This window comes from Corythoichthys intestinalis, chromosome 8 (assembly GCF_030265065.1).
Source record: "Corythoichthys intestinalis isolate RoL2023-P3 chromosome 8, ASM3026506v1, whole genome shotgun sequence".
NCBI lineage: Eukaryota > Metazoa > Chordata > Actinopteri > Syngnathiformes > Syngnathidae > Corythoichthys > Corythoichthys intestinalis.
The window spans coordinates 56285150-56296734 of record NC_080402.1 but is presented as its reverse complement, the minus strand read 5'-3'; the positions used below and the strand labels follow the sequence as shown (position 1 = coordinate 56296734).

General features: G+C 38.3%; 2 protein-coding genes across 2 annotated transcripts; one reads left to right on the top strand and one right to left on the bottom strand.

The window, feature by feature from the left end:
* Nucleotides 1–917: 917 nt before the first annotated feature.
* Nucleotides 918–3937, bottom strand: LOC130920615 (PI-actitoxin-Avd5a-like). The gene is made up of 4 exons (XM_057843956.1): nucleotides 3792–3937; nucleotides 3527–3543; nucleotides 1435–1535; nucleotides 918–1104 (listed from the first exon to the last, which is right to left on the bottom strand). Exons 1-4 carry the CDS (start codon nucleotides 3841–3843, stop codon nucleotides 1032–1034), a joined length of 243 nt encoding a protein of 80 aa, XP_057699939.1. The 5' UTR covers nucleotides 3844–3937; the 3' UTR covers nucleotides 918–1031.
* Nucleotides 3938–7661: 3724 nt separating this feature from the next.
* LOC130920614 (chymotrypsin inhibitor-like) lies at nucleotides 7662–9759 on the top strand. The gene is made up of 4 exons (XM_057843955.1): nucleotides 7662–7728; nucleotides 8025–8047; nucleotides 8237–8358; nucleotides 9623–9759. Exons 1-4 carry the CDS (start codon nucleotides 7677–7679, stop codon nucleotides 9684–9686), a joined length of 261 nt encoding a protein of 86 aa, XP_057699938.1. The 5' UTR covers nucleotides 7662–7676; the 3' UTR covers nucleotides 9687–9759.
* Nucleotides 9760–11585: the final 1826 nt, after the last annotated feature.

The window sequence follows — 11585 nt, the reverse complement described above, 5'->3', positions numbered from 1 at the left end:
TGTATCAAAAGCAGAACTTTTGTTTGCTTATTTTGTGACTTAACACAATTTACCATTAGTGATCGCCGACCATTTCTCAAAATTAGTGAAGCTAATGTTTCCAGACAGCGATAGCAAGCGATAGCAAAGAAATTCAGTTGTGCAAAAATGAAGACCACGATGTTGGTGAAGAATGCTCTTGCACCATTAGAAACAACCTGTGTCGTAGACAAGTGCCAAAATCAGCCATTCTCTCTACTTATAAATGATGAATGGTGGAAAAAAAGTGATGGAAATAAAGACAATGACAGGGGTTATCAGTTTTCCTCTTTTGTCTAAAGTCCTGATGGCTATACTGACAATTCCCAATAGTAACAGTGACAGTGAGAGGGCATTCTCTATGTTAAAAAAGATTCATACCAGCTACTGATCAGATCTGTCAAATCAATCTGTCTGTGCTCTCCTGGCCACAAAGTTCAACATAGACAGTGACTGTTATAATTACAAAATTTCTTGTGAGTTGGCTCACAAGGCAAAGACAGCCACATGGAATTGTGTTAAAGAACATAACTAGTAAGAAAGATGTAAGACTATGTAAGAACGATTATGTTAAAGAACATAACTAGTAAGAATGATTATGTAAGAACTATTATGATGCATGATTAAAAAGCTTTTTTAATCATTTACTGTGCTCATTGTATTCATATGAAGGTTCAATACACAATAAAATGTAAAATTAGATTCTGATATTCATGTTCTATCTTTGTCACGCGCGCAATGTCGAGGGCGGGGAAAAAAAAAATCCCTATTTTGACTTTCCACAACTTTTCGGAGCAAGGGATCTGTTATGCTCCCATCATGCCGGGGAAACAGCGGTGTGACGTCATGAAGAGAGATGCCAGCATGTGAAAACAGTGTCCACTAAAGGATTTACCAAATCTTGTCACTTTAGTTTATTGGCTGAACAATAGTATGCATGTAGGCTATTAAAACAACAACAACAACAACAACAGAGCTGACTTGTTGTGGTGTCCCTTAGACCATTTGGGGCCCTACACATTGCGCGTTATCCGATCAAAGGGACTTCTGCATTCTCCACGGTGGGATACCACACCCTGCGAATTGCTGTCAAGACAAAATAGACCGTGTTAAACTTTCATTTTACACCACAAATATTTGACTTTTTTGTCTTTGCGTGATTTTTTTCCTATTACACTGAGTAGATATACAGCAGGTATAAGAGAAATTATATTATAATTAAATATACTGGAGAGTCCATTTTTAGTTTGTGGTGTGCTGTAAGATTTTTTCCAATGTAAAAATGTGCCATGACTCAGAAAAGGTTGAAAAACACTGATATAAGTAAGTGATCTTACCATTGGGAAAAAGCTTTTCCCAATAGTAAGATCTCCCATATCGACAGTGTTCTTGTATGTAGTGTGTGCACACACTCACCTGGAACAGAGAGCACACTTATTAGGGTATGTAATTCCGTCCGTACCACACACAGGGTCATAATTCATAGGGCAAATTTCGGGCGCCTGACCACCACAGGACTGACAGATAAAACACAAAATGATACGAGCAAAATAAATGATGAACTCATTGGCTGCCATTGATGGCAATAGACGTGAAATCCATTTTGACTGGGAGAGTTGGCAATGATCATTGAAGTGCAAAGCTCAAAAGAAACATGCAGAATCCTGTTTACTGATCATTGCCATCCTTCCCAGTAAAAATTGATTTGGACGTCTATTATCATCAGTGGCAGTAATTGATTGAATTTGAGTTTCCTATGGTATCTGCTTTTCTCACATGTGCAATTAAACAAAATGGAAATATGGCCGTACTCTTAGTTTGCTATCAGTAATGAACATGCTTTTATTTCCTTTCCACAAAAATACACTGGTATGAAAAAGTATCTGAACCTTTTGGAATTTCTCCCACTTCTGCATAAAATTACCATCAAATGGGATTTGATCTTTGTCAAAATCACACAGTGTCTGCTTTAACTAAAACAACCCAGACATTTATAGGTTTTCATATTTTAATGAAGATAGCATGCAAAAAATCACGGAAGGGGGAAAAATAAGTAAGTGAACCCTCTGCCTAAGGAGACATAAAGAGCAATTGAAACCAATTTTGTTCCCAAAAAAATTAAGTCAGGTGTGTGCCCAATCACTGATGAGTGGTTGAGAGCTACCCTGTCCATTATAAAACACACACCTGGTAAGGATTGTCTTGATGGAAGCATTGTCTGATGTGCATCATGGCTTGGTCAGAAGAGCTGTCTGAAGACCTGCGATCAAGGATTGTTGATTTGTATAAAGCTGCGAGAGGATACAAAACCATCTCTAAAAGTCTGGATGTTCATCAATCGACAGTCAGAGAAGTTGTGTACAAATGGAGAGAGTTTGGCACTGTTGCTTCTCTCCGTCCCAAGGAGTGGCTGTCCACCAAAGAGGACGCCGAGAGTTCAGCGCAGAGAGCTCAGAGAGGTAAAAAAGAACCCTAGAGTGTCTGCTAAAGACTTACAGAAATCCCTGGCCCAGTCCAATATCTCTGTGCACACGTCAACTTCAGTATATGTAAAACTATGGCCAAGAATTATGTTCATGGAGGACTCCTCGAAGGAAGCCACTGCTCTCAAAAAAAAAAAAAAATGTTGCTTGTTTAATGTTCGCAAAAAGGCACTTGGACACTCCACAGAAGTTTTGGAAAAATATTTTGTGGACTGATGAAACCAAAGTTGAATTGTTTGGGAGTAACACACAACGTCATGAGTGAAGGAAAAATGGAACAGCTCACCAACATCAACACCTCATCCTCACCGTGAAGCATGGTGGAGGGAGCGTCATGATTTGGGGCTGTTTTGCTTCCTCAGGGCTTGGAAAACTTCATTAATGGAAGAATAAATTCAAAAGTTTATCAGGATGTTTCGGAGGAAAATCTGAGGCCGTCTCTCAGACAGTTGAAGCTAAAAACAGGATGGATGCTGCAACAAGACAACGATCCAAATCACAAAAGCAAATCAACTTTAGAATGCTTTCAGAAAAATATAATACACGTTCTGGAGTGGCCAAGTCAAAGTCCTGACTTAAACCCCATTAAGATGCTGTGGCATGACCCAAAGACAGAGATTCATGCCAGACATCCCAGGAATCTGACTGAACTACAGCAGTTTTGTAGAAAATAATGGGCCATGATTAGTCCTGATCGATGTGCCAGACAGATTTACTGCAACTACGGGAAGCGTCTGGTTGAAGTTATTGCTGACAAAGGGTCGCCACAAAATATTAAATGTGATGGTTCACTTACTTACCCCCCCCTTCTGTCATTGCTTGTATACTATCCTCATTAAAATATGAAAACCTATAAATGTTTGGGTGGTTTTAGGTAAAGTAGAAACTGTCTTTTCATCTGTGTGATTTTGACAAAGATCAGATCACATTTGATGGTAATTTAATGCATAAATGTGAGAAGTTCCAAAAGGTTCAGATACTTTTTAATACCACTGTTAATCATATAATTTCTAAAACACAGTCACCTGTGATGCCGCCATGCCTGTAAAAAAAAAGAAAAGAAATTGTTTTAAAAAGGTGAGTTCATCTTTCATACAAATTCTTTCAACAATAACACCAGTATAGAAACATATCAAATGAGTAATACATTTCATTTGGGTTCAGAAGAATCTTCTAGTATGATGGTAATTATGGATTTTATATGGTAAAAGTATTTTTTTTAAATAAACCAATAAGCAGAATTTGGAGCAACAGAATGTCCTAAATCAAGTCTTTCTTTTATTTGCTTACCTGCAACCACACAGACAAGCAAAAGCCCCAAAAGACGAATTCTCCCGGTCATGATGAATGTTGGTGCATGAAAACTCGCACTCACAGTCAGTGTTGTGCATTTATTGGAGTCCGGTTAGTGCCGATCAATGTCAGCACACAAAAACTCAGACAGCAAACATTAAAACAAAAAACAGTCTCTTGACCAAGGGTTATTTGGCCACTAAATACTGCAAAAACACTGTGATGTTTTCTCTTTGCACTTTAAAAAGGGAATTAAATGATGATTATGTTTAAATTAATTACACATTTTAACTTCCAAAAGTATTACTATGTTTTCAACACAAAAAGAAAAAAAAAATGCTCAACATACTACAGGATATGTACAGCAATATATACTTCAGAATTTAGAAAGAAAAAAATAGCTGGATCTGATGGGGCATTAAAAACATAGTGTAATTTTCTTCTGTTCCCCCATAACACCTTCCTGTTCGCTGTTTTGTCATAATAAACGAGGTATGTGAATGATCACAATGGGAGTATGTCATACTCTCAATGTGAAATATTAAAACTGTTCAGACCAACCGGGCACTCAGACTTCCATTCTCCGTGTTAAACAGCTGAAAAGGACAGGTTAAAAAAAAAAAAAAAACATACCGGTAGTGTAATTTGATAATTGCACTGCGAAGTATCCTTTTAATATTTTCTCATTCATACAAAACAAATGATTTGCAGGTGAAAAACACCGTTGCACTAAATATTCATGGAATAGTTTGGAAGTTAGCAATATGTAATATAACAAAGCTTGTTAAGAGGATTAAACATTTACTGGGTCAAACTGACCCAGGACCATCACTGCTGTTCCTGGTGATGGATGAAGTACTCACTTTTTTTTTTAACTTAACTAAAAGTACAGGTACAGGTGCAAAAAAATTACTTAACCCTTTAAGTTCCGGGCCTATTTTGTCAGATTTTGCATACCTTTGATGTTGCCTTTATATTTCAAAGAAAGAATTGTTCGCAATGGCCTGGTTGGGTCCCTTGTTTTTTTCAGGACACCATAACCTTCATGTCCAAACTGTTGTTTTTTTCACTGACTTTCATTTTTTGTCAAAATTTGTAAGACTGATGTCCTATTGACAACTAAACATGCATGTTGAGCTGTTTTGAAGCTTGAAAATATTTATTCAACTTGTTAGGATGAACATTCAACAGAAAAAAATGATACTGAATAGTTTTATATTGGATAATTCAACAGGAACAGCAGGTATCCAACCTTTTTCGTGTTTTTCTGACTTGAGTGTGGCATTAACTTGACGGTCTGAACGGGACAAGTCGCATGGAAGTGGACTATTTCAAATCAGATTTGGGTCACTTACGTATGTGGTTTAAATCCGATCTGGGCCACATTTTTTCAGAATGTCGCGGCGGTCTGAACTGTCAACAATTGGAATTCATGCAACAATTACATCAGCAAAGAGAAAGAGACAGGGCGCTCCGGTGTTCTGACAAATTTTGCAACCCATCAATAATTGCTACTTTACGGTTCTGCGGATGCGCGTGATGTTAAAAGTGGCCGCTAATGCAGCGATTCCAAAGTAAACACTACAAACTCTCTTTAAACAAAGGAATATTTACTTAAGTTTGATCATGGAAGGACATGTAGAAAAATTCTCCTCAGACACATCCTACCATGTTAGCTGCACACAACAATTGCACCCTGCTCCCTCGATGTTAACGACTTCGCCGTGTGGTTAAACATTTATTTACACCATTTTCATGTTGCACATGTATGTTTATGATGTAACTTGTTTATTTTGTACCTTTGATAATATTGAGAATCCAACTGAATGTAAAAGAGGGCTTTTCTCTGCCACAAAAGCTTTGGGAGCAAAATTTCATAAGAGACCAAATTTTAACAGAACACCGGTAGCGGTGCAGCTGTCTGTTAGCGCTTAGTTTGCCTTGAACACGGCGTTTGGCAAAGGGTCGGGCTGACAACAGGCATAAAAAATTAAAAATGGGTTGAAGATAAGCCTGAGAATGCTCGGTTTTCTCTCTGCTCCATATGAGTAATATTTCAAGATTGCTTACGGCCGAGAGTCGGGGGCAAGCTGCTCGTATGTGTGTGTGTCAAGCACGGACAGTGTGTGCATGCTATCGATCCACAGAAACTTTGAATATAAGCCTATTTTGGAAATCAAAATATCTCTAAAATAAAATATCTAAAATATCTAAAATATCTCTGGAATGACGGATGACAGCATGTGTAGTCATTTGTTTTGATGCTTCTGCGCATGCGGGACTTCTTGCTCAGTACGTTTCGGACTATGAATTAGTGCGCATGCGTAATACTTGAACAGGCTCAATGGACAAAGGCAGTTTGAACGGGCATGCCAAAAAACATGTGACAAAAATATAGATTTGTGCATTAAGACCTGCGGTACGAGCCTAGCCTATGTCTCTCGACTGACCTGGGAACGCTTAGGGATCCTGGGTGGGTGGATGGATGGATGGATGGGAGGGAGGGAGGGAGGGAGGGAGGGAGGGAGGGAGGGAGGGAGTTAGTTAGTTAGTTAGTTAGTTAGTTAGTTAGTTAGTTAGTTAGTTAGTTAGTTAGTTAGTTAGTTAGTTAGTTAGTTAGTTAGTTAGTTAGTTGAAATAAAAAACATCCCCCATCAGGGGATGAATGTGCACGGGCAACAAACAAATTTCATGGATAGGTTAAAACTCCCCCTTCCTGCTAGATTTAAAATATGTCATATATATAAAAAGAAAAAAAAAAAGAAAAATGCCCCAAATAATACAATACAATACAATACAATAATACAACCTTTAAAAAATGTCAATTGACGTTCAATAATTCTTTAAAAACAGTTTTTATAAGAATTTGGTCCCAGAAATTAATTATAAAAAAATAATAATAATAAACCTGCTAGGGCTGAATAAGATTGGGGGTTCAGGGAGGGAGGGGTCTTTAAGGTTAGGGTTCAGGGAGGGAGGGGTTGAGTTTAGAAAAAGGGTTGGGTCAGGGGATCAAAGGTAAGTATGGGCGGGGAAATTTTAAGGTAAGTATATAAAGGGTAGGTGGGGAGGGGGGGGGCCCACAGGTAAGTAAAACATATATAGTATAAACTAAAACAAGCCCTTAAAATAATTTTTCAATTTAGGTATGGTCGGGTCTCGATCCCACACGCCGCCAATGAGTTAGTTAGTTAGTTAGTCAGTTAGTCAGTTAGTTAGTTAGTTAGTTACGGTCCGCAAATGCGTGAAAGACGACTGGACCCAAAAACAGACAGAGGGGAAGCGTTCAGGGATTTATTAATCACAATTAAAACAAAAATCTCGAACGCGGAAAAAGGGGACTAAGAAATGGGGTCCGTGACATATAGGTCGACAGGGATCAAAAAATGTGAAAACTGAGCGGTGGGCAGAGAGCCAAAAAGACAAACAAACACTCAATACCTGCACAAGGTAGAAGAGCACAAAGCTAAGACGTGTGACGAACTAGATGACAAATACAGAGCGGCTCGAAAGCAGTATGTGTGGATGGCGACCAGCAAACTAATGTCTCGGCACCGTTGTCTTGGTTCGCCATCGTTTGTATATTAGTGTTGATTAGCTGGAACTCGCTGCCGGTGTGATGTCGAGAATGCTCCCACAGCCAGCTCTGAAGCAAACAAAATCTAACCAGCAGCGGATCATGACAGACGGATGGGTCTTGTGGCGGCTCAGACCTGTTTTTTTTCTTAAGCTCCAATAACAACCAATAAAAGAGATTACAGTATGCATGTTTACTTTCTAAGAGTGTTCTGACATTGATCTTCAGTGATCTGACATCTATAAATACACATCACTGACAGTGTGACAATGTCAATGTGGGTTCTTCTACAAACAACATTCATCATGAGTGGGAGAATTCTTCTTTTGGGATTTCTACTCATCTGTGTGGTTGCAGGTATGCAAGTCAAGTAGACGTAATTTAGCATGTTTTTACACTCCAAAAGCTGTTTATTGAGTTATACAACAGCAATAATTCCTGAATACTGCTTATACACATTACTTTCCCGCCAACATTCAAACATAGTAATTCACGACACTTTATTTTAATAAAGGTAGAAAGGTAGGCCCTTATATTTTTATGAACACAAGTTCATTTTTTCATGTATGTGTTATGCGTACTGGTGATATTGTTGGAGGAAATATTTTCAGGAAAGCTGGACTCACTTTTTAAAACCATTTCTGCTTTCACAGAGACGGCGGCATACCCGAAAAAGGTAATTGTTACTGTAAATGATGGTATAATCTATATCTGCTTTTGTTAGAGAAATGACAAATTACATCTCTCAGTATGATGTACCATACATAATACATTGATTAAGGCTAATCAAGATCCAATATATGAGCATAAATTGACTTTGATCTTTCATTCCCCACTGCCAATTTATTATGTATTTATTTTGCAGATTTTTCAGCCACACTGCCCTATTACAGACCAGCCATTTTCTTGCACTGCAGTTTACATGCCAGTGTGCGGTACTGATGGGAACACTTACTCCAACGAATGTGCCCTCTGTGCTCACATCCAGTAAGGACAAGTATTCATATACCGTATTTTTCGCACGATAAGGCGCACCTGACTATAAGCCGCCATCCACCAAATTTGGCACGAAAACAGCATTTGTTCATAGATAAGCCACACTGGACTATAAGCTGCAGCTGTCCTCACTGTATTATGGGATATTTACACCAAAAGATTAACTGGTAACTCTATTTGACAGCGGCACCATATGACAGTCGTAAGACTAAATGAACCACCATGAAGTTTTGAACTAATTGGCTGGAAAGCTTTATTGCTTCAAGAAGTTTCATTTGGCCATCACTACTCGCATGGGGGAGACAGTCAACCTCTGTTACCACCTGCTGTCAACACTGTTGTCGTCTAACATCCCTCCTAGCATTCATTGCACCACTACAGATGTAAATAACAATCAAAATTCATGTTCTGTGCTAATTATTTCCTCAGTTTCTGTTCCGGTTGTCTCATTAATGGCTAGTTATTGTATTTGGTAACATTTTATTTGACAGTGACACCGTAAGACTTAATAGACAATCATAATTATCACATTACACTGTCATGAGCATTAATGAATGCTTATAGTAGATGTCATCTAGTGTTATTCGGCATTATCTCACTTTTGAATGGATATGAAAGATCCAAGCTGGACATAAATGGAGTTAGTGATATAATTTGCCGGATGACACGTAATGACATAAGCATTCAGTAATGCCCATGATAGTGTCATGTCATAATTATGGCTGTCTGATGACAGTCTTATGACGTCGCTGTCAAATAAAGCGTTACCTATTAACCCAAATAAATAAGCCGCACTGGACTATAAACTGCAGGATTTAAAATGAAGGAAAAAAGCAGCGGTTTATAGTCCAAAAATTACAGTACATCTCATCACAAGGATGTTCCCTGGTGGTCAAAATTCAATTTACAAAAACAAAACAAAAAAACATACAGTTCTATTTCAGAACTCTATTTGGCTGCTAACAAAATTACTGTATGTGTACTGTATGTGAGGGTGTTTTTTTTTTTTTTCTTATTTGTTTTATGACAGTTAAGGATTAATTATAGTCCAAAGTATTTGTATGTGCTAGATATTGAATATATATAAGTATTAGGAACAGGATTTTTTGAGAAACCCATGGAGTCAGGGGGACACGCACTTCATTGGATTGTCTTTGTTATTTTACTTTTTAACTTTTCAGTTCTTTACAAAATATCCCTAAGTCATTACTGTCCTAGGTGTTTTTCATGAAGGTGGTCTATTTTATTTTTACAGGATGACCAAGATGCTCATCTCGATTGCCTACAATGGAGCTTGCCTATCTGATGTGAAAGGATAAATAAAGCTAATCTGAGCTGAGCTGAGTTCAGGTGCCCAGCAAGTTGATGTTACACAGTGGAAATGTGTCAGTCCGATATTAATCATGAAAAATAAAAGGACAGCTCTGATCCAAGCAGTTAAACGCGTGTTGTTACCACTTTATATTTACTACTTACAGTATTATACATTCATTATGAAATGAAGTCAATTTTCTGGGTGTGTGTGCGTGCGTGCGTGCGTGCGTGCGTGCGTGCGTGATTTACGGAGAGAGAGAGAGCGAGAGAGAGAGAGAGAGAGAGAGAGACAGAGACAGACAGAGAGAGACAGAGACAGAGATTTATCACACACACAAAAATAGCATGCTGGGGAAGTATCATGACATCAAAATTCTAATGAGAATCACATGGGAAACCGAGAAAATTAATTAGAATTTAATTCAAATACAGTATTTGGCAAGTGTGTAGGTTTGCATAGGGACATTAGCATACCTGTAAAGTTGTACGGTTTTGGTGTAATTTGTACAAGTGAGCACTGATTTTTAAATGTTTACGCCGTATGTTCAAAATCTGTACGTTTTTCGTACATTAAGTTTTTTTTTTTTTCTCCGTTCGGATTTTGTCACTGTTTCGGCAACGAGACAATGTGCGTTACTATGCGTTACTACGTTGGTTGAATGACGCTAGAAAAGTCAGAGACACAGAGAGAGAAGAGTGTTTGTTGTGACGCTGTAGCAAACGCGATGCTAGGCAAGGTGGCTCCAATATTTCCTGACTGTAGCCGACAGCCTACAATCTACGCCCACTTGTTGCTACACTAGATATCGCATGCATATTGAACTAAATGCGAAATGACAGACTCGGCAGCGCCATCTTAAAGCAGTACACTGCTCAGAAAGGCTCTGTTGTAGTGAACCTTCCTAGCGAACCTAAATAACTTTTTATCTAAAATACTCCTAAATTGGCAAAATCTTGACTTGAATCTATTTTTAAATGATGAAACAGTTTTAAAACTTTCACATGTCGAAAGTAGACAGAAGGGGAACTAATGAAAAAAACGGGAGCAATTTTAACAACTTTAATGGTTGATTAACAACATTAAATGACTTCCAAACATAGCAAAGGTTACTATGTTGTTGTTGTTGTTTTTCTTTTTTTTCCCCTTTTTTTGGGGGGGAAAAAAAAAATTACATGAAAGGTAACACCAGTTACTTTGCCAAATATCTAATTACTCTTACATTCCGGTAATTGAGTTACTAACTCAGCATAGGCTGTATTGGCTGAGCGAAAATTGTGTTGGTTTGTTCCACTAAAGTGGATCTCCATGACCTCTGCATTGTAATTTACATACGTTGCTAATTACTACCAAAAAAAAGTTCTACTCACGGTTTCCAGTCATTTTTTAGTAATTAGCGTTTTCGTGTCGGTCTTTTTTTTCCCGTGGCGCAGTGATATTGATACGGCGGAGTTGTATCGTCAGTGTATGAAGCCATTTTAGGTCACGTGCACCAATAGGAGACGAGGATTGTTGCTATGCGCTTCTAAAACAAACAATATGGCGGCGACCGTGTCAAGCTACGACACGAGCGAAAATGAACAAAAGATAAGAAAACCGCATTCGGAATTTAGTCAAAAGGCATCGAAACGATGCTATATGCATCTCTCAACTGTCCAAGGGCGAAAAAGGAAAGGAATTTGGAAAAAAACGTGCAGAACCCGCGTGGTTGCGTCAGACAATGGCGTTCTCCCCAGGCTCCGTCGAAGGATCTTGCTGAAAATGCGTCGACTGGGATTTTTAACGACATTCACTACAGGTAAGCCACACACACGCCTTTACTACAAGGTTAATTGTTATTAACTTATGCTAAAAAAATTCTTATTTAAACTAGTGTTGTAACGATACCATTTTTTAGCCCAGATAT